Raw genomic sequence first — 24,070 nt, forward strand, 5'->3', positions numbered from 1 at the left:
GTAGGATTCAAGCCCTCCTAGATCTAAATCTAGACCCATACTCTTTTAGTACATCTCATTATTTATACACAAAATTGCCAGGTTGTCAATGTTCCCTCTAAGCTGCAGAGTCTTGTGAGCAAAAATTCTACTTTGTGAGCTACTGGTATTAAAGTTATGAGCTATTGGCATTAAATTTGTGAGCTACCGGACCCCCATCAGTCCGGTTTCCATCCGGGCCATGGGACGGAGACGGTGCTGGTCGCTCTGATGGATGACCTCCAGCGGCATCTGGATCTAGGCGGCTCGGCGGTGCTGGTGTTGTTGGACCTATCGGCAGCGTTCGATACGGTCGACCACTGGCTGCTGACTTGCCGTCTCGCCGACGTGGGGATTCAGGGGTTGGCCTTACAGTGGCTTTCCTCGTTCCTTGATGGTCGGGGACAAAGGGTGGCAGTTGGGGGTGAGCTGTCCCAGAGGCACATGCTGGATTGTGGGGTGCCTCAGGGGGCAGTTCTTTCCCCAATGTTATTTAATATCTACATGTGCCCCCTTGCCCAGATTGCCCGGAGGCATGGGCTGGGCTGTCACCAGTACGCTGATGACACCCAGCTCTATCTACTCATGGACGGATGGCCTGATTCTGTCCCAGAAAATCTGGACCGGGCATTACAAGCCGTGGCTAGATGGCTCAGGCTGAGTAGGCTGAAACTCAATCCAGCGAAGACAGAGGTCCTTTGCTTGGGTCGCCGTGGTCTGGGAGGGAGAAATTCCCCTTCCAGCCCTTGACGGTGTGCCACTGACAATGGCGCACAGGGTCAAGAGCTTGGGGGTACTACTTGAGCCTGCCTTATCTATGGAGGCCCAGGTAGCAGCCACTGCTAAGTCCGCTTTTTTTCATCTTAGGCGGGCGAGGCAGTTGGCTCCCTTCCTGGAGCGGGACGATCTAGCAACAGTGATCCATGCAACCGTCACCTCAAGGTTGGATTACTGTAATGCCCTCTACATGGGGCTGCCCCTGTGCCGACCCCGGAAGTTGCAGCTAGTGCAGAACACCGCCGCCCGGCTGCTATTAGGACTCCCTAGACGGGAGCACATTCAGCCGGGCCTTCGGGGACTGCACTGGCTGCCAATAATATACCGAGTCCGGTACAAGGTGCTGGTTATCACCTTTAAAGCCCTATATGGTCTAGGACCTGCCTATTTTAGGGACCGTCTTTTCCCATATGTTCCCCAGAGAGTACTGCGATCTGGCTCCCAAAATCTGCTCGCAATCCCCGGGCCAAAGGAGGCCCGGTTGAAGTCAACCAGGGACAGGGCCTTCTCAATAACAGCCCCTTGCTGGTGGAACCAGTTACCGGAAGAGGTCAGGGCCCTGCGGGATATTGGACAATTCCGCAGGGCCTGTAAGACAGTCCTCTTCCGGTTGGCCTATAACTGACCGGCATCAAACCACCAAACTATCAAAATGTTGAAGGAAGTGTATAGATTGTATGCTGTTGGACTGATGCACTGTTTTAATGTTTTTAATGTTTTAATTTTCTAATTATGTATATTCTTATTATATTTAAAATTTAAATTTTATGTTAGAATCCTTGTGTTGTAAGCCGCCCTGAGCCTGCTTCGGTGGGGTAGGGCGGGATATAAATAAAATAAAATAAAATAAAAAATAAAGAAATAAATTGTGTTCTGGGGCCATTTTTCCTGAGCTAAGGCAAAAATGTGTTAGCTGGAGGCTAAAAATCAGTGAGCTAGCTCACGCTAACTCAGCTTAGAGGGAACACCAGTTGCAACATCTGTCACACTTTTAGAAGCCCAAGCCAATGCACTCCTGTTGGTGGAATCAGCTCCCGGAGGAGGTGAGGGCCCTGCGGAACCTTGAACAGTTCCGCAGGGCCTGTAAAACAACCCTCTTCCGGTTGGCATATAATTAACTGTGAGCAGAATGCCTGAATATTAAATCTTAAACATCAGATTACTGAATATTGGAAATTTGAAGGACTGATTTAAGGAATAGTAGCATAGTGTATATCGATGTGAGTTTTATGTATTTTTAGGCTTTTATGTATTTTATTGTATAATTTTAATTGTATTTAAATCGACCTTTGTTAGCTTTTATTGTTGTAAGCCGCCCTGAGCCCACCTCGGTGGGGTAGGGCGGGATATAAATCGAATAAAGTAAAGTAAAGTAAGTAAAGTTTAAAATTCTCACTTTAAAAAAAGGGGGGGGGAAAGGCTGGAGGTTATGCAGGTATTGCCTGACTCATTTCTCAGTGACTCGTAGAAAATCCTATGGGATGAAGTAAATAAAGTGTACTCTGGGACATAGTGGGGCAGGGGGGACAAAACCATCTCCTCTTCACAAACACTGGATTAATCTGGAGCGATGGCTTTTCTGAAATGGTGGCCTTCAGTTCACACACTTTTATTTTCTGCAATATAAATTAATGGCTGCCTCTAACGCCTTGTGGGAAAAATGGCTGGAGGCAATGTTGCACTGCCTATGCTGCTTCCTGACAGTATGGTGATTCCCCCCACCAATAATCCATTAATAGGGATTCTGTGGGTGAGGAGCAATGTGTCTTTGCATGGTGATAAGCTCTGGAACATGCCCAAGGGCTCTACAACACATCAGTCTGTCATCACATTTTTGTCCAATTCCATCCCACCCCCACCCCCAATAAATAAATAAATAAATAAAACCCTTCTTCCAGGGAGCTCAGAACATCATATATAGAATTCTTTCCTGTCCTCCATTCTATCCTCATAATAATACTGGGAGATTAAGATGAACAAGAGTGACTGGCCCACATTTACCCAAGAGGTTTCATGATGAGTAGGAATCTGAACTCACATCTTCCCAGTCCAATTCAGCCCTCTAACCACTACACCACATCATGCTTTAGGGTTTCCCAGGCTAGTCACTAGAGAACTGACACATATTAGAGTGCATTAAAAATCAATACAACTAAGATTGAAATGAACTACAGTATTGTGTACTTACTATTAACTGCAGCATTACTTATTTTGTTACCCTTGCAAATGTATTATCTTTCCCTATGTACAGATAGGGTTCTCATTTTCCTGCCGCTGGCAGGGGTTCCCCCAATTTCGGGGCCTCTAACCTGGAGATGGCCAGTGAGGGGGGGAGAACCCCACTCCTGTAAAGCTCCATCATCACCCGACATGTCTGGCACAATGACATCATCTGGAAGTGACATCATTGCCCTGGGCATGTCATGTGGGGATGCTCTAGCATTTGGGTAAAAAAATTCTATGGTACCATAGGGTTCTTACTCAAATGCTAGAGCGTCCCCTGCATAATATGCCCAGCACAATGATGTCACTTCCAGACGACATCCTCACACTGCACGCACACAGAAAAATTCCCCCACCAGCAGCCAGGTAAGACCTGGCAACCCTAGCACAGTATGAATCTGTGACTATAATTTTAAGCAAAACTCATTTCAACATATGTATTATGTCAGAGTTAAAATATAAATGTACTATAGACCTCCATAACAGTTCTAAAATTACAGTTTGCCAACATTCCTCTCTATAGTATCGATACAGAAAAAGCATTTATAGCCAAAGACAATCATTTTTATAACCAGATCTAGTTTTATTGAGGCACCCTGTCATGAGTCCTGACGAGGAGGAGCTGGAAGGGTTAACAGATCTGGAAGAGTTGCCAGCCAGTTCCTCAGCTGAACAAACAGCAGCTGGCCCATCAATCACTCTCCAGGCACCAGTGTCAGCTGTTGACAATCAATCTCCTCCGAGCTCTCCTCCTCCCATATCAAGAGTTCGAAGCAGACTCCGGAAAGAACTTTCAGAGCGAAGACATGGGGCACGCTGAGATTTCAGATCTCTCAGCCCTGAGTTCTAGCAGAGTCACTGCCACCCAGGGAGCAGACTGATTGAGACTCCCATATAGCTCCCACTCAGGACCTGGTAACCTTGTGGAAGCAACAACTCTATTCTCTGGCTTGCATCCACGCACCTTCCTGATTCCTGATCCTGACCTGGTTGATTTCCTTGGCACCCTGTCCTCTTGGCTTTTGGACACTGACTTTAATTCCAGTTTGTGATTCTGGATTGGTAACTTGGCTCCTACTTGACTTCCTGGACGTTGACCTTGGACTGGCTTTGGACTTCTGCCTGCCTGCACCCTGAGAACGTGACACACCCAGCTTGCTTTGTAGACAGTAAAGAGAATCTACTCAAATGCTTAACCTGACAGTAACTGAAAGTTTAAAGCAAGCATTTTTTTTTTTTTACAATATTGTCAGAAAGAAAGCTGACAATGTATCTGGTAGTCTCCTTCAAATGCACACAATAGCTATCACGTAAAATCAAAAAGGTTCTGCATCTCAACCTCCCTTGATAACTGATATTTAGACAGACCAGTGCCTGGGAGGAACTTGACTCAACAAAATTAAAATGATGCATCTTTTTCTTTTGCATTCTTCTGGTCATGGAGCAGGGGTAACTGGGGTGTGAGAGGAGGTATTTGTGAATTTCCTGCATTATGCAGGGGGTTGGACTAGATGACCCTGGAAGTTCCTTCCAACTTGATGATTCTATGAATCAACATGGCCTATGGATTTTGCTGACAGCTGTTGTATGAGCAAAATGTGTGTTTGTCATTCCCTCCATGCAAGATGAAAAGCCATGACAGCTGAATAGGGAAATGTCAACCCAGGATTACACATATGAATATATGGATATAAAACAATTATTCATCTCTAAGAAGATAGGATTGGATATAGTCATCATAGTGCCCACATGCTTTCATACATTTTAGCATCTTATCCATGAGCTGCATTCTATTTTACAATTCATGCTTTTCCTGGTTGTCATGGAAAGATGCATACAAAGGCTTTGCCTTTGATTTCCACTAACATTCGTGTCATAAAACAAGTACGTGGTACTTTCTGATTGGAAAACAAATTGAAAGTGACACTCAGAACGCTGAGGGGGGTAGGAAGAAGAGGTTTTATTTAGTATTTACCCCATCCTTTCCTCATGGCTCAAAGTGGCCATAATCCCTCTTATCAGACCCTGCCCAGAAGGAGAGTCCCAGAAGACTACATAAAGATGTATCTCCAAAGTTTTCTGTAGCGGATCAGTGAGCTTTTTGTAGTGAGACCAGCAGATCCTAAGGTTAGGGGAATGTTACCAGTTCCTTTTCCAGATGTTCCTGTCGAGACCTTTGCCTTTGCCATACCATTCAGGATGGCTTGGCAACTGCTAACTGTTTGGATCTAGTCGTTTGCCCATCTGTAATTCCTCATGTCCCTGGGAGAGCTTTGCACTCCACTGGTAACAACTCTCTGGTGATCCCTGGCCCTGGGGAAGTCCGGCTGTCCTCAACCATGACCAGGGCCTTCTTGGTCCTGGCCCTGGCCTGGTGGAACTCTCTGCCAGATGACATCAGGGCCCTGTGGGACTTTATGCAATTTCAAAGGGCCTGTAAGGCAGAGATGTTCCACCTGGCTTTTGGCTGAGGACAGCAATGGTTTGTTATTCAGCTGGCACCTTCCTTTTTCCACTCTCCCCCCACCCAGATGCTTTTTCTTCCCCCCCTTCAGTATGATGGTCAGGTAGTCCTGAATGTAGAGGAAAACCCATGGGGTACCATCTGGATCTTCATATTTTTAAACTTAAATTGTTGTGTTGGTTTTTAACTTGTATATTGTTTTATGATATATGTTCAGGGCCGGTGCCAGGGTTTCTGGTGCCCTAGGCCCACATCTCCCCCATCACTACACCTGTGGCACTGAACACAAGCATGGCAGCAGCAGGCAGCGTGGCACTGAGTGCCTCCAAGCACATCCACAATTGCACCGCCCCCACTTAGCCTCCCCAGGTCTGTGCTTCCACCTGAAGCACAGACCGGAGAAGGCTGAGTGGGGGCGGTGGGGTGGTGCATGTGCTTAGAGGTGCTTGAAGCCTGGCTCCAAGTGCCTCTGAGTGCACCTGTACCCACGTACCCGCAGGTAGGCAACAGGACAGAAGAGAGTGGCAGAGAACTGGGCAGCAAGGGTAAGCATGGTGGTGGTGGGGAAGGGGCACCAGCCGGGCCAGTGGGTGAGAGTAGGTGGGGTAGGCAGCTGACTAGGGTACTACCCTGCCTTGGGAGCACCACCAGGTGCCCCCTTACTCCTCCTTGCCCATGTAGAATGCTCCTCCAAACCTGCCTTGAAAGCAGGATCAGAGGAGAGCTACGCAGTGCAGTACGCTCTTTGGAGGCTTCCTTGAAAGTCTCCGCACTGTTTTAGCGGTGCCCAGACGCTTTCGGGTTGAAAGCGGCTGTGGGGTGCCTTTCCATTGCACTCATCAGTGCAATGGGAAGGCACCACTCAGCCGTTTACAACCCAAAAGCGGCTGGACACTGCTAAAACAGTGCGCTCTTCAGAGACCTCCAAGGAAGCCTCTGAAGAGCATACTGCAGGGAAAAGTGGTGGCACGACAGCACTCTTGTGCGCCACCTGTTGCTCCCTCATCTCCCACTCGCCCAGCCTCACAATGATGTCACTTTCAGCGACGTCATTGTGCCACACATGCGATGAGCTCCACAGAAGGAGCTTCCGGGGGGGTTGCTACAACAGAACCCCTAGCACTGGGGCTGGGGACCAGGGGCGATGGGGCATGCACAGGGAGAGGAGGGGTGCCCACTGGCTGTCCCTGAGGCTAGGTAGTGTCCTAGACAGCCATCTACCTGGCCTACTGGGATGTGCCAGCCTTGTATATGTTGTACATCGCCCAGAGCCTGACATAAACCAGGGATGGGGCAATTAATCAAGTCATCATCACCACCATCATCATCATCCTTCCTCTCCTGCCCCAGCCCCCAACACTGATTTTCTTTTTCAAAATCAATTTTTAAATCCCTTAATGCTGCTTTACATGCCTGACTTGGCTAGTGAAAGAGGCAATGAGAGACTGATAGCTTAGAAAAGGTACTGGGAAATGGAAACTGGGAGCTGTATGTGGAACAGCTACATTAATCTCCTCATCTCCAATTAAGGTAGAGATATGTCCCTACCCCCTTTTCTTTTGGGCTCATTTCCATGAATTCCACACTCTGCAAGCCTCAGTGGCTAAACTGAGGAATACCAAGACCCTATTTAGCAAATCAGCCACTGAGTTTGTTTTCTTCGAACTTTGCACTTTTAAAGATCCAGACTTCCTACAACTTTGCAAATGCATTAACGTGATGTCTGAAGTACTATGGATAGCCCTTGGGAGTTAAAATACTACAAAACCTAGAAAGAGAAAAAACACCATTTCTGTTTGCTTTTTAAAAGATGTTATATAAACAAAACCAAAGGCAAAAAAGCAACTCTATCTCCAAGCAGTGGAAATAAGCTGCAGCTATGATAGTTTTGCACTTTCAAAAGGCAAACGGATGGGATTTACAGGCATTCTGCAAGCTTAGCTCTGCTCTATTTTCATTCCCCAATAAAACACACTGGTAGCCTTGGAATTGTGGCCAATATGTATGAGGTTTAAAAAAAAAAAAGAGTCACGTTTCACTGAAACTTCAGGGCAGAGTCTACACTTTGGACTAAATTTCCCAAGTCCTCTTTTCATTGGTGCACTATTTCAGATCCAAAAGAAAGCTAAGTATTTTTTGCAGCACACTAGGAAATGTGACTCTTAGTATTACAATCTGAGAGCAAGCCCACACTCATCCTCATTCCAGAGAATTAGGAGGCTCCCACACCGGAATTGGATTTTATGGCTTCTCTGTTGCTTTTAGAATGCCTTCCTTCCATAGAAAATAATGAAGGATAGTGGCACCTTTTGGAGGGGCTCATAGAATTGGACCCCCTAGTCCAATCCTTTTGAAACTTGGGAGGTATTTTGGGGAGAGGCACTAGATGCTATACAAAAAAATTGGCACCTCTACCTCAAAAAACAGCCTTCCCAGAGCCCCTGACACCCGCGGATCAATTCCCCATCATTCCCTATGGGAATCGTTCCTGGAGGTGCATAATGGCTGTGGGGGTGGAGCTTCCCCCACCGGCCAGCTGGCTGGGGGAGGGGGGAAGCCTTTAAAACCAGGGGATCCCCCGCTGGGACCTGGGGATTGGGAAGCCTATGCTGACATAGGGATCCCAATCCCCTGATCCCAGCAGGGGATTCCCCAATTTGGGGAAGGCTCCCCCGCCAGCGGGGGAAATCCCACCCCAAAATAACTTTTTCGGCCATTTCTGTTAAAACTGGAAGTGGCTCAAAAAAACGGACGTGCTGCCCCAGAGCAGCCATTTGAGTGGGGAAGCACAAAAGACCACTCAAATGGCTGCTAGTAACTTGAGTGATCCCTTTTGCTTCCCCTGGGGAAACAAAAAGGACCACTCAAATGGTTGCAAACCATCAGTGATTCTGATCGCTGAGCAGGCTTGCAGCCAATTTAGGCTAACAGCTATCCCTTTTCAGGGATCATTTTTGCTCCTCCCCCCTATTGGGAGGCAGGAGGAGCAAAACTGGCCATGAAATGGCTGGCAGCCATTTGAGTGGTCCATTTTCACCCCCCTAAATACCACTCAAATGGCTGCCAACCATTTCCTGTTTGGGCTATTTCTGCTTTTACCAGAAGTGCTCCAAAACTCCATTTGCATCCCCACCCACCTCCTGGAACATCCTCCAAATGCCTCCACTGGAAAGGTAAGGGGATTGGACAACCCTAGTGAATGAGTGTGTGTGTATGAGAGAGAGAGAAAGAGATAGGGTTGCCAAATCCAATTTAAGAAATATCTGGGGACTTTGGGGGTGGAGCCAGGAGACATTAGGAGTGGAGCCAAGGTCAAGGCTGTGACAAGCATAATTGAACTCCAAAGGGAGTTCTGGCCATCACATTTAAAGGGACGGCACACCTTTTCAATTCCTTCCTTCCATAGGAAATAATGAAGGATAAGGGCACCTTCTTTTGGGGCTCATAGAATTGGACCCCGTGGTCCAATCATTTTTAAACTTGGGGGATATTTTGGGGAGAGGCACTAGATGCTGTACTGAAATTTTGGTGCCTCTACCTCACAAAACAGCCCCCCCAGAGCCCCAGATACCCGCAGATCAATTCTCCATTATTTTCTATGGGAATAAATCTCCATAGGGAATAATAGAGTTCCCAGCAGACATTTCCCTCCCCTCCCCCCGCTTTGATGACCCTGAAGCGGGGGGAGGGCCTCCAAACCGGGGGATCCCCTGCCCCCACCTGGGGATTGGCAACGCTAGAAAGAGAGCAGCCAGCTATTGGGGAATGAGAACTGTGCTGCTGAATTTTTATTTCTTTATATTAGGGAATGGGAAAGCCTCCCAGCCATACCCCCAAAGTCCCCAGGTATTTTCTAAGTTAGACTTGACAACCCTATGCTGACGGGGAAGCAGGGGGGCGGGGGGAAGGCTTTCAAAAAGCATTGAGCTCAGGGCAGATAACCTGTGCAGAAATGGCATTACACAGAGCCATTTTGTGGCACCTATTTAATGCAGCTCGAGGCTTCAAGAAGAAGAGCCCAATTCAGCAGGTGTGTATTTGTATGCTTCTTTTTATTTATACCCCACTTTACTTTCTATCTGGGACCCAATATAAATATGGGTGGAGCAGCTTACACCCGCTTGTACCTCCTGAGTACGAAGTCATAGCTGTGGAGTGACCCAAAAGCCTTGCTGCTACTGCTACAGGTGGCTCTCGCCAGCAGAAGCATCATGTCCTGTGGGCTCCAGATGGTAGAATGACTTGGGTAGTAAATCTGTGCACCTCACTTTTATCAGAATTTAGGCAGAGGATGTGGTTCAGACAAGCTGCAGACAACTGGCCACCTCTGTACCCTCACAAGTGTGAGGTGCATTATTAACACAACTTCTGCATACAAAGCACCCAGCCAGGGTACTTCCCCAAAGTACAGCAGGACTTCAGTGTAGGTCTTGCTCAGCTACAAAGTCTAAGTAGCTACTTTCAGGCTACCTGCATCCATTTTCTTTCTTCTCCTACATTGATGTATAATTTGACAACTACCAGAGCTTTTTCAGTAGAAAAATCCCAGCAGGAATCATTTGCATATTAGGCCACACCCACTGATATTACCACTGTTGTGCATAGGGCTCTTTTGTGGGAAAAGCCCAAAAGGAACTCATTTGCATAGTAGGCCACACCACCTGACACCAAGCCAACCGGAATTGTGTTCCTGTGCATTTCTGATAAAAAAAAAGCCCTGACAACTACAGACCTGCAATCTGATTAAATGGGCACTAGCACACAAAAGCTCATGCCATAATCCATTTTGTTGGTCTCTAAAGGTGACACAAGAGTCCCTTTTGCTTTCATTTGCATGTGACTGCTTATTCTGGATTAAACTCCCAATTAAAACAGTTCTGCTCTTACATTATGGGTTCTTTGTTTTAATTTTCATCATGCTTTCAAACAAAACCTTACTGCTTATCTTGTCAAAGGAACACAGCAATAACCACATGACCTGCTGACTGCATGTCAATACTGCCCACTGTAGTAACCTTGATTTCTAAAGCTCGTGTAAGAGATTCTCATTCAGATCAATGGTAAGGATTTACAAAGTAGTTCTTCTCAAATACAAGCTTTATGAGAAAATGTTCCATCTTTGTATTTACACATTCTCTACACTCTTGTAAGTGATCCAGGTTCAAGTCCCCATTTTATCAAGAAAGCTTGCTCGCTCACCTTGGGCCCATCTCTCTTTGTCAGTCTAACCTACTTTAAAGGTAGATCCAGGTGGGCAGCCATGCAGGTCTGAAGCGGCAGAACAAAGCTTCTAGCACACAAAAGCTTACATTCTGAATAAAAGTTGGTCTTAAAGGTGCTACTTGACTCCTGCTTTGTTCTACTACTTCAAAGGATTATCGTTACAAAGATAAAATGGAGGATGGAAAAACGCTGTTGTAAACCACTTTAGATCACCCTTGGAGAGGAAAATAGAGTGTAAATATCCAAATCTATAAAAGTAAAAGGATTTGCATGCTCACCTGTGATAGACATAACTCATCAGAAAATAGAGCTAGGGGTCTCAAAATTGGCTGGTGGCATTAGGATGATCCTGGGAACTGCACTGCCCAAGATGAAAGGAATTGGAATATCCTGACCTGTTATCTCAAGAACCACTCCTATACTATTTACAATAAAAGCAAAGGTTGGCTGCCTGTGGTGGGCATAACTCTTCAGAAAATATAGCTAGGAGTTTGAAAATCAGCAGCCAGGGACATCTTGGCCTACACCGTCTCCAGAACATCCTTCCATGACTTCTGCAATGAAAGCAGTAATTTATTCAGCAGAAGCCAGAAAGGCAGAAGGATTGCGGTTGGGGGGGGGAGCAGAAACAGGTAGGAATGGCATCATATTATGTCATTCCAAACTGAAAAAGTGGAAGTGACACTGCCACACTACATGACGTTCTAGGAATCCTCACCCTCCTGTTTTTTCGTCCATAAATGGTATCACTGTGTCTCACAACTCCCCTCCCCATTTTCCCCACCATGCCACTGAGAACCAAGGGAGACAGGGTATGCTGGTGAAAGTTCCCCACTGAAGTGACCAGCTGGCAAGCCTAACAGACAAGAGTGGAGAACATCCTCTCCTTTACAAATCAAAGGCAGTACAACTTCTCTGTGCTTATTTCTCTGTTAAACCTTAAGCAACAGTTGTTTCTAGCAACCACTGAAAGTCTTCCAGGCACCTGTTTTCATAGACTTCTGCTGAAATCAAAGTTTCCCTGCAAGCTGAAGTGAAGCCTCAGCTACAGCTACACAGATGGAGAAGAAGGTGAGTTGTCTGAATGGTTCATAAAGAAAACAAAAAGCAAGTGCCACATTTCCCTTCATCTGCAACTAACTTAGATACACCAAATGCTGACCAACCAACATGCACTTTTATTAGAGGAACAATAAAAGCTACAATTTTACAGGATATAAATTCATAGTACTGGGTGTGCATACCAAGTCTCCCAATGCTGCACTGGAAACTTTAGACTGTACATTGCAGGATTTGAAATGAAATAACTATGGCAGCAGTCACTAAGGTATTCACTGGCGAATACCAACAAATATTCTACAAATAACTAAAATTGATAAGTTGCAGGCCTGCATCAAATGATCGTACACTGGAGTAGTGCCCAAAAATTATGCTCAAGAAAAAGTATTGGATGTCAACAAAAAGCACTGAAAATACTTATCATCATAGAGAAAAAAATAAGGACAAACTTTCGTTATTAGCCCACAGAGCACGCAGGGGTCAAGCTCCTCTAAAACACTATTGTGAGAGCTACAGCACTGGCAAGCAGAGAGAGCAGGCAGAGGGGCTCTAGTAAATTAATAAATTCAGCAATGCTAAGAATTTAACTCAAGCTTCACCTGCACAAAAACAAGTGGCATTTAACTCTTGAATACATTTACTGAATCTGTAACAGAATTTGGGTTGCCAGGTAGGGGTAGGAAAATACCTGGAGACTTTGGGGATGGATCCCGGAGAGGGTGGGATTTGAGGAGGGAGGGGCCTCAGCACTTTACAATGCCATAGAGGGGACAGTTCTCAGCATTGTACAATGCCACCCTTCAAAGCAGTCATTTTCTCCAGGGGAGCTGATCTCTGCCAGCTGGAGATCAACTGTAAAAGCTGAAGATCTCCAGGCCCCACCTGGAGACTGGCAATAGAAAATCACATACTCCTTCATTGGACTCAGAACCTCCATCTCTGGAGAAACAAGCTAATGAAGATCATGTACAATATGACAGTTTCAAAGACTCTGGAATGCTTCCATGCACCTCTGAAACCACCCTGTCAGAATAGTTAATATATGGAAGTAGCCTGAAGGTACTTGCCTGTATTCCAAGACTGCAGAAGCAATCTTCTAGTTTGTGTGCCTGGTTCAATGCACATTAAACTTGTCCTTCCAGTCTCCTCCCACATACCAGCTGGCTGACTGGCAACAGGAAGGAAACCAGAATAAGGGCTGTCTTCCCTATTAGATACTATAAGACATTTGCCACAGGTGCCAAACCCGGAGGCAAGCGCCAAATAGTTCCAGGGTGCCTCTACTGCCAAGTCTCAAAGCTTGACTGTTTCCTCTGCTTCCTGCCACTAAAAAGTCAGGTGGGAGGTTGGGATGAAATTTAATGGTTTCCTTTGTGTAGTTCAGAGTCTCTTCCAATTTTTGTGGAAGCAGCACAGGAAGCAAAGTACAGCACAGAGTCATGCTATATGGGGAAGACAAATGAGACCTTTTCAATACATTCGATACTGGCACCAACCAACAGGAACAACAAATGGAAATATGTCTTGCAAATCTTAATTGTGTTTTATTGGTGCAGTTAAACTCACAGCTCCCATGAAATGTCCTTCTAGACCTGTAAAGGCATGGGGCCGCCCTTTTAACAAGAGCTCTTTCCTTTGGTCTAATGCACAATCAATTGGAAGGACTGTGGTCCATGAATATTGGCATTCTTACCTCCTGAGACACTGGGAGACCCATGAACAGGTCTTTCTAGAGAGCCACTCATGAGATGCTGTGGGCCCAAGCACAACCCCAGTCCTAAGCACCAAACCTCCCATGCCCCATCTCCAATAAAAAGTGTGTGCTTGCTTCATTCACACACCAGTTCAGGGAGGGCCACTTCAGATAGGGAAAGACACTTCACACCTCAGTTCCTACAGTTCCTAAAAGGTCATCCTGTATTAGGACTGTTCTCCTTTGGGATACCTGTGATTGGCCCAAGGTTACCCCAGCAGGCTTCATGTGGAGAAGTGGGGAATCAAACACAGTTCTCCAGATTAGAGTCAGTCGCTCTTAACCACTACACCAAGATGGCTCTCTTAAGAAGATACTGTGTGGCATGCCATCTGTGGGAGTCTCAGCAGGGCTGTAGAGCTACTCCCGCGGCAACCAGAGGTGAATCAGTCCATACCAGAAGGGTTGTCAGCACAACCACAGAGCTATAGGCCAAAGTGCCTATATAAAGGAGCAGGAAGGTAGCATAGGGAGGCAGAGATAAGAACTGTATAGCTCCCCATTGTTGCCTTTACCATGCTGGGCTGTGAGGAGGTGGTGGGATGGGCAGAGCAGAAGACAAGTTCTCACAGAGCTCTCTCAGCTCTACCTACCTGCCAACTCTTCTTCTTAAATGGGGAATGATGACTTCTCTTTAGAGCAGGACTACAGGTTCTGTGTGTGAGGTGGAAATATTTAATCCTTTCTCCCAGAGATATAATTGATCAAACTCAACAAACATACACACTTCTCCATTGTGTTCTGGAACTGGGGAGGGGGAAAGATATCCTTTTTATGCCTGACTTTCCCCCATCTAGCTCTAATAATAGCCCAGGGGGATAGTTTCGGTTGGAGAAACCAGAGGAGGGGAAATCAAACCTGCTCTCCAGCTGCACTGTGGTCCCAGTCTGAATTATGCCCCTGCACAGGTGCTATGGGTAGCAGCAAATGTTGTACTGAAATGGTCCTTCAGCTCAATTCTTCACTCTCTTTTTCTAAGAACTGTGAAACTCTCTCCCCTGTGAATCTTTCCATCACACTGCAAGACCTTTGTAGTTAAGGGAAAGAGGGAGAGTGAATTTGTGGTTTACCACAAAAGATTGCATGTGCAAGAGCAGCAGTTTATGAGCATACTAGGTTTTCCTACACATACTGCCATTTCAAAGAGAGAACTGAACCTCATAATTTGTAACTATTGCACTACATAAGAATAACAGAGCCATTATTCCATGCAGAAGATTAGCCCAAATTATTAGCAATGATAGTCAGAGCTTCTTGCAAGCACTTACAATTATTACTCCTTTTCACTTTGTTTTATCTTCTCCCAAAGCCTCCTCAGTCACTATTAAGGTTGACCTTTAAAATCTATCAAATAATTCAGGGGAACACAGGAAGAAAGAGGCGGATGGAAAATGTGTTGGAAATATCAGTCTTAAAGAAGCCTTAGGCGAAATTAGAAAATTGCCACTCTATTCAAAAATTAAATCAATGAAGAAGCAACAAACAAATGTTCTGATGTGTTCCCGAACTTCAGTCAGCAGGACTGCAAATGCCACACACATCCTCAACCAATTAAAGAGGACCAAATTATCATCAGAACTCCCACTGCTTCCTTACTAGAAGGCCACATACCTAGGCACTAACAACAGCTGATTAAAACCTTTTGTAGATGACAGGAATACAGCAGAAAGCTAAAAGAAGATGCATTTCTTTGATTAAAAACAAAACCTAAATGCTTCCTATCCATCAGACTGAGGAAGAAATATCCAGGATTCCAATCTGACTAAGGAAGGAACCAGATATTTGTTATGATTGGGAGGGCAGGGTGGGGGGTCACTCCAATATTAAAATAGCACCAATGCATTTGCTAGAATGGGAAACCAGATCCTTTGATGCATTCAATAAGTATTTTTAGGGTAATGCGCGACTCTGAGAGAAAAAAACATCATGGGCAGTGGAGCATCCTGAGAGCCAGGATGTTGTAATGGTCAGAATGTCAGATCAGAATCTGGGAGATTGTTCCAAATCTCCTCTCTGCCATGGAAGATTGCTGGGTGACCTTGGGCCACTCGTATCCTCTCAGACTAACCTACCTTGCATGGTTGTTGTGAAGGTAAAATGGAGAAGAGGACAATACTGTAAGCCATTCTGGGACCTCCATGGGGAGGAAAGTGGGGTATTAGCCTCCCCAGGGCTCACCAGTCCAAACAAGGGGGATACTCCCAGTTTGCAATGCAAGACAGACAAGCGTGCTGACATGGACCCTTGGTCTAATCTTTGCCTAGCCCAACCTGGTCTACTCTTTGTCAGTCCAGCCAAGCCCTGGATGCTCAGGGATTGAGCCTCAGAGGCAGGCAAATCCCTCATACAAGGGAGGGAGGGCGGTGTTCAAGAGAGTGTAAATTAACTCTTGCTAACCTGTTTTTATGTTCATTTTCTCTACCTACATTTTCCTTTTTTATAAATTGCTTCCTAACTCTGCGTGCTTCCTGCCTTATTCAGTGTTTGGTGGAATAAAGCTCTTTAAATACTAAAAGGCCTTATCCTTGGGAAGAGACAGATCCTTTTAGAAAAACCACTTGCACTCACAGACCACCAACATTACATAAGAAAACAAGTTCTAGCAGCAGTTCCACCTATACTGCAGAAGGAAGCCCAGAATGAAAGGAGGTGGAGAAGCCAGAGCCAGGAATGATAAACTTGACATCTCTTTCTCACACACACAGGTGAGGTAGGATACAGGCCTTCTCTCCTGGTTTTACACTGGGAAAATTCCACTAATTGAAACTTCTCTAGCAGTGGTGCCTGCTATTCTGGTTCTGATCCAGTTTGAAGCCCAAACTGGATAAAGTTTTCCCCACAAATCCCATTGCCTTGGTGATTTCTCAGAAGCTGAGACAACAGCAGCAGGCAAAAAGCAGTGAGTTGAATACCAGGGAGATGAGACTGTGACAAATGCATGGCCCTAACTCTGCACTCACTGGGATAATGAAGAATAATAAGTGGAGGGAAGTTTAATCCCCGCAAATACACCTGATATTGTTACTCCCTCAGCTAACTATGGCTGCATTCAGTCATCCATTGCAACTGCAATTCAATAAAAATGATCACAAATCCAGCTCATGCCAGCCTTTGGTGTGTGCCTGGCTTCATTCTCCTCCGCCTCCCTTCTGACATGGAGAGCAATGAAGGAATGGTAGTTTAAAACTAACTGCAGTTACTTGCAAAGAACAAATGCAGAGGCATAGTTCTACTGGAGTTCGCTCCCCACCACTACCTGCAAGATGGGACTGTTAACCAGGATTTACTCCTGGCCTAGGAACCCAGTTAATAGAAGGATGGAAACATTTGTTATTTAACCTCAGTTAAACTGGATGTCAGAATGCAGTCCTTCTTTCCAGGTTTGGCACCTGGCTGAAGAAAAAGCATAAAAACACTGCCAGGGAAGAGTTAAGGGAGAACTGAGAGACAGAGGAAAGCTTACGTAAGACCCATCCACTGACTTACTGTCTCCTTCAAATGCCAGCTCCCATATTAACATTACAAAGGAAACAAGCAGTTGGAACCAATACAGTGCAACATTTATAGCACCAAACTAAGACCAGGAAGACCATCTCTCAGTCCATCTCATAAAGTCACTATCATGATAAAAGGGAAAAGCAAAGTAACATATATGTCACCAGAGAGCCAGTTTGGTGTAGTGGTTAAGTGCGCGAACTCTTATCTGGGAGAACCAGGCACTGGATCCCGAAAGATTCTACAAACCCTAAAGAACCAGGGTGGTTCCCCACACCTCCACTTGCACCTGCTGGAATGGCCTTGGGTCAGCCATAGCTTTCACAGGAGTTGTCCTTGAAAGGGCAGTTGCTGTAAAAGCTCTCTCAGTCCCACCTACCTCACAGGGTGTCTGTTGGGGGATGAGGGTGGAGGTAGAGGAGATTGTGACCGCTCTGAAACACTGAGATTCAGAGTATAGGGCAGGATATAAATCCAATATCTTCTTCTGTATGCTTTGGAGGCATAGCAAGATAAAAAGCTGTAACTGATAGAGACTCATGTTTCTCTTGGAATAGCTGCTTCGGACTTCAGTACTTAATGACACAGTGAAAGCAAAGGGGGGAAATCCTAAGGTGATACATAGGACTTGATATAACCTTCACATTCATCCACAAAAGGCAAGCAGCATCCCCACAGGGCTATTTCAGATCAGAAAAACAGTACCAGGGGAAAACTTTAAAAACTTATCTTCCCATGCTACTGGCCCAGTCAACATTGAAACCCCATGCACCAGCAATTTAAAAGGGAAAAACAAAACAAAACACTGAATCCTATTACATGGAAATCCTATCATCTTGTCTGGTTTGCCCCTAAATTTGGGCTTGACATATCCCAGGTACCAAGCTGTGCATGGCTCCTTGAAATTTCAATGTGGTGTCTAGCATTTCCAGCTATTATTTTCTCAACATCTCTTCTGCAATTCCCAGTGCATTAACATCTAATTGGTGGAGGATGAATTCATTTCTTAAAGAGTTACTCCCTACAGTGGATCTAATAATAAAAATGTAGTATTTTAAAGCAATGAAAAAAAGGGAGAAGTTAGGCTAGGGTTCAGAGCCAACAGGTAAGTCTATATGGTGAAATCCACTGTCTGCAAACAACAGAGCTACCGCAGGTATGTGCTTGTCCAGTGGAATCCTTCATTTTTCTTTTTAGACAGAACAGCAGCTATCTTGAAATAGATACTGCTTCCCCTCAAGTTTCAGAAGTGTTTGCCATACAGCATTACAATTTGGTGTTTGAGAAACACAAATCCAAACCTTTTGGGTACCCAAGGGTAGTTAGTTGTATGGCTTCTGCATCATGAGTGATGTGTGGAAAATAAACATAGGACCACAAATAAGATGGTTTGGGAGTTGGTAAAGGAAACAAGGTTATTTGGTGCTCTTGTTACAATTATAAAGACTTCAACTTTTCCTCATATAGCTCAAACTTAGGTTATGAGCCCTTTGGTGTCAGAATTTGTCTGCATATCTTTTTCTTTTAACATAAACAGAAAAATCTATGGTTAAGATTCTTGACTGGAAGCAGACATCAGAAACAGACTGCACTGTTACTCCTAGATCATGCAACAAACAAAACAAATGTCACCTGAATAGCAAACATATGAAACCTTGGGTTGGATCCAAGGAACTGAGATTGGGATCTCTGCTCATGGAATGGATTTTCCCATTCCCTTCTGCAACCTTTTGTACCACCTGAAAAGTTGTTCCTGAGTATCAGGGAACAATCTGGAAGAGCATGAGATGCATCATCAAGAGCTCCATCTCACATGGAAAAAACAGGTGTCGCGGCTCAGTGGTAGAAAGTCAGTGTGGCACAGTGATTAGAGTGGCAGACTAGTAACTAGTTCAAATCCCTGCCATTTTACCACTCACTGGGTGACCTGGGGCCAGTTTCACACTCTCAGCCTTGTCTACCTTACATTGTTGTCGTGAGAATAAAACAGGAAAGAAAAAGTTCCTTAGAAGGAGGGAGAAAACTAAATAAAACAATAATGAATACTAACACTAGAGCACCTAATTCTGATACTGAAGGACCCAAGTTCAATCCCTTAGAATCTGCAGTTAGGAGGATCAAGTAGCAGGTGATATGAAATACCTGAATCCCTGGATAGCCACTGCCATTCAGAGTAGACAATACTGACAATTTAAAAAATACTTTTACTCCCAAACATGAATAAACAAAAACAAATATAACAATGGTGGCAAGTCTACAGATAAGCATCTATAAAAAGTTTCCAAATATCTAAAAACATGTCCATGCTCAATTGTTGTCTACATGCCATACGTTCTTATGTTGATAAGGTTGTCAGGTCCGCAATTCACTGGATTACTAGATATATCCAGTCACAGTGTTTCATATAAGTCTTTTATCAACATGGAGGCTCCATTTCCATTGACTAACAGTCTCCAGAAGACAGGCAAATAGTTTAAAAGTACATGAGCATCCTCTAAGATCACTGAATACTTTTTTAAAAAAACTGATATGAATTATTACTTCCTCCCAAAAAAGAATAAATAACTGGACAGGCCCAGATGCTTATACAGATTCATACCATTGGTCAGACAATACTGACCTTAACAGACCAATGGTATGACTCTATATAAGGTCTGTTAAAGAATATATCTGTTCATGGATACCGTGGATGTCCTTCCCCACACTTGAATGCACCTTTGGATCCAACCTCTAATCTTGTCATATATGAGTAATTCACAGTGTTCTGAATATATATATAGTTTGCATATCATTTTGTTCTTTGGTTACCTTCATTACTGAAAGACAAATACATAGCCATTAAGACCACTGGGAGCTCCGTCACTGCCATGACATGTGATATGACCTCTACTCTATATTTAATCAAGACAAAAAAATTCAAAATAAATCATACTAAACTTACTCTCACTTTTGGCAGAACTCTCCGAAGCGTCTCCGCAGGATTCTGTCGCATCAAGACTGGAAGATTTGCAATCACACTTGTTCCCTGGATATCCTGACCAGAACTTACCAAACAAAAAACACAGTTGTTTTAACATTTTATAGTCAGATCACTTTCAACAAAGAGATGAACAGCTACCGCTCAGATTTGCAACACAGGGAAGATTCAATTTATTGCACCCATAAATTTAATGCACCAATTTGTCACACCCATAAACAGAAATTTAGATTAAATTAACTAGAAAAGGCAAAGCAAAACAGAGTGTAAGCATTCTATTTCCAATGTGAAGGATGCATTCTTTTTCAAAAGTAAGACATTGCTAAAAACTTTACTTATTGATGAGGCAGGAAAGCGCTAAGCTGAGCATAACGCAGGATCAATCATTCAACCAGCGTCACAAGGCTCCAAAGGGGGATTCATTCAACACTGTTGTTACAACCAATTCCGTCTTTTGGATATGACAAGCAACAAAAATAGTGGGATGGATCCAGTGATTCATCAGCAGAAGGAGATAATCATTTCAGATATTCCCCATTTCCCTCTCCCCTCAGCAGCCATTTCTGACCCTGAGAAAGTTGATTCTACAGCTGCCAACTCTGGGTTGGGAAATCCTGGGTGAAGCCTGAGGAGGACAAGGTTTGAGGACAGGAAGGATGTCATTGGGGCACAATGCCACAAAGTTCACCCTGTAAAACAGACATTTTCTACAGGAGGACTGATATATCTGGCATTCAGTTGTAATTCCAGGAGATCTCCAGGCCTCACCTGAAGGTTGGCAGCCTATGCAGGACCCATGTCCAGTCAGGCAAAATAACTTCTGCCTCTTCTGTCAGCACAATTCTGCTGATGGAAAAGGGACAAAATTCACTCCCTCAGGGCACCCCACCAAACTACACAGCTGTTACTCCAGCCAAACCACACAGCTCTGGTAATCAACTTTCCCAGGTTTGGAAGAGACTTCTGGGAGGAGCGGAAAGTGGGGAAGATGTGCAACCTTGCATGACTGGGTTGCAGAACTCAACCCACTTTATTTTCATTTGTGAAGTAAATGATGGAGGTGAGAATTACAATCCCTTCCCCAAGCAGAGGCTACAACTAGTACTCTGGCAAGTTAAGTATTGTAATTTCTAATAATATACAGTTTTACAGAAGAGAATGCTCTTTCCACAGTCAAAACACATTTAGCCCCATGTCACAAATAAGATACACTTTCTTGTACTGACTCTGTAAACTAGCTACTTGCTGCTCACTTTCTAAAAACCTTAGAACCTTAGGAAAAAAACCTTAGGAAAAAAAATAAAACAAGTAGAGGCCAGCAATACTTGTAGGAGGAGATCTCATCTACCCTACACACTTTCTTGTTGGGCCAATGCAGTCCCCTGGGCTCCCCTAGAGCTGCCAGACCTGCTGCCTTTGAGCTCACTGAGAATGAGGAGGGGACAATGAACCCCCAGCAAGCCTGCCCCCTTCACCAAGGCATTATCTGGGAGCCGGTCTGAGCCCCAAGCAACTCCAGAGCCAGTTTGGTATAGTGGTTAAGTGCGTAGACTCTTATCTGGGAGAACCGGGTTTGATTCCCCACTCCTCCACTTGCACCTGCTAGCATGGCCTTGGGTCAGCCATAGCTCTGGCAAAGGTTGTCCTTGAAAGGGCAGCTGTTGTGAGACCTTCTCCAGCCCCACCCACCTCACAGGGTGTTTGTTGTGGGGGAGGAAGGTAAAGGAGATTGTGAGCCGCTCTGAGACTCTTCGGAGTGGAGGGCGGGATATAAATCCAATATCTTCTTCTTCTTCCTGATGCCCACTATGGTGGCTGAGCCCCAAGCGGCTTCCAGCGCCAACTGTCACTGTGGCCATGATCTAGGGTTTGGCTGCCGCCGCCACCACCACCACCACAGAAGCAAAGTAGAAAAGCAAAGCAGAAGCTGGTGCTGCTTTTAATTTTTTTTTAATTTTTTACTTGAGGGAAATTTAAACATTTCAGATTTTTCTGCACACCAAGCCTGTAGCCACCAGGCCTGTAGGCTGTGAGGGCTCTGCCCCTGACTTCCTGTTGGGGTACCCCTACTCAGGGCCCCCGACCTTCCCTCTCCCCACCTGCTGCTGTGTGGGAGGGAGGGGGTGGCCACCCCTCTCAGCTTGCTCCCCTGTGGCCCCTCACGAGGCGGCAGCAGGGGGGGAAGGGCTGTTTAAATCACACAGGAGGGGCAGAAGGAGCAGCTATCGACCTCCAGCATGATTTAAAGGAGGAAAGGGAAGAACAGGTGCTCTGAGTTGCATGCCCTGAGTCTCAGTGGCAGGGGGGCAGCAGTGGCAGCATGGTGAACGGGGCCGCTAAGTGTCCCTGACTATTATTTATGCCCCCCAACCTTTGAAATCCAGGCCAAGGGCTTGCTGCACACCTGGGGAGTTCCCCACGTGTGCAGAAAAATCGCATTGATCTCCAAGCAGTTCCTATCCATGGATTTAGCCAGGGCTTTTTTTGTGGAAAAAGCCCAGCAGGAATATTTTGCCTATCAAGCCATATTTTGCCTATCAAGCCCCTGACATCACCATTGTTTCATATTGGGCTTTTCTGTAGAAAAAGCCCAGCAGGAGCTCATTTGCATATTAGGCCACACCCCCTGAAACCAAGGCAACCAGAACTGTGCTCCTGTGCGTTCCTGCTCAAAAACGAAAAGCTCTGGATTTAGCTATCTGCAGATCATGGCCACATATGGCTAATGGAATATAGATTAGAAGCATCTGCCCTCTTTACATGCGATTATTATGTAAAGGTGAGTCTTTCACCAATCTCATTAAAAATGCCTTGCCCTATCAGACCCCCTTTAGGCCAGTGTTCCATTTCCAGCGGTAGTCAGACCATCATGGGTGCTCACAAGCCACCTTTCCCATTTATCTCCAGTGTCAGAAAAGCACATGATTTGAATTCATACACTGCTTTTTTTATAAAGGGCACAGAATGTACTGTCAAATGCCATCATTAAACCTGAAAAATTTATTGTTGCTATTTAGAACTGAAAAGCTCTTTCTATACCTTTTCCTTGATATTGATACTTTTCCAAAGAGCAATCAAATTAGGACGGGATGAAGACACATTAGCCCATTTTTAGCTCACTTGCTTCAAGCTGATAGTACAAGACCAGTGTGGGCAGAATAAGCTCTTTGCTGTGAAATCTCTGCCCCCTCTTGTTTTTGCATGTGCCAAGAAAATGCCAGGAAGTAGAGAACTAAGCAGTCTATGCCCCCAACAGGTCTTTTTTTCCTGTGTTTCCTCTCTTTTAAACTATAAAAGGATTTAGGCCTTTCATATGGTATGACTGAAATGAAACGCCACATGCTAATGTCATGACTTATGCTAAACAAATGAGCTCTTCTGCCTCACAACTGGAGTCAATGGGTTGGTTGCTGCACAGACTTTATATTTGCACTCAGGCTCTTGTGCAAGCAAAAACACAAGAATTCTAACACAGGGTGATGGGCACAACCACAACATGACAATAATGGAAAGTGGAGCCAATCACAACATAACCACCATAGGAGGTGAAGCCACACAAGCCCACGTGCAGGGGACAAGAGGAGTGATTTTTAAAAATACACAGAGAAAAATGGAAGAGAATAAAACCAACACTGTAAGGGCAGGTGCCACTGAAACAATGTTATTTTAATTTATACAGCCAATCAATTCTCCAGCACCCAATCAGAAGCCCTGTTGGGCAGGAGCTCCATTTGGCCTCACCTACTTTTGGAAAACACTTGGTGAGTGCCAAGAAAGGTGTCAGCTGGCACAATGGTGCCCATGGGCTCCACACTGGAGACCCTTGAACTAGGTGTTGCAAAACAGGTAGGGTTGTCAATCCAATGGTGGGGGCAGGGGATCCCCCAGTTTGGAGGTCCTCCCCCTGCTTCAAGGTCCTCAGAAAGTGGGGGGGAGGGAAATGTCTCCTGGGCACTCCATTATTCCCTATGGAGAACAAATCCCATAGGGTATAATGGAGAATTGATCCATGGGTATCTGGGGCTCTGGGGGGGGGGGCTGTGTTTTGAGGTAGAGGCATCAATTCTTCAGCATAGCATCT

General features: G+C 45.1%; 1 protein-coding gene across 2 annotated transcripts in view; it reads right to left on the bottom strand.

The window, feature by feature from the left end:
- Nucleotides 1-24,070, bottom strand: part of PPP4R4 (protein phosphatase 4 regulatory subunit 4) — a 142,000-nt gene that overhangs the window by 58,707 nt on the left and 59,223 nt on the right. For both annotated transcript variants that reach the window (XM_060261119.1, XM_060261120.1), the window contains exon 3: nt 19,954-20,056. In XM_060261119.1, the coding sequence (XP_060117102.1) occupies nt 19,954-20,056 (103 nt within the window). The remainder of the gene's footprint in view (nt 1-19,953; nt 20,057-24,070) is intronic.

This window comes from Heteronotia binoei, chromosome 21 (genome assembly GCF_032191835.1).
Source record: "Heteronotia binoei isolate CCM8104 ecotype False Entrance Well chromosome 21, APGP_CSIRO_Hbin_v1, whole genome shotgun sequence".
Taxonomy (NCBI): Eukaryota; Metazoa; Chordata; class Lepidosauria; order Squamata; family Gekkonidae; genus Heteronotia; species Heteronotia binoei.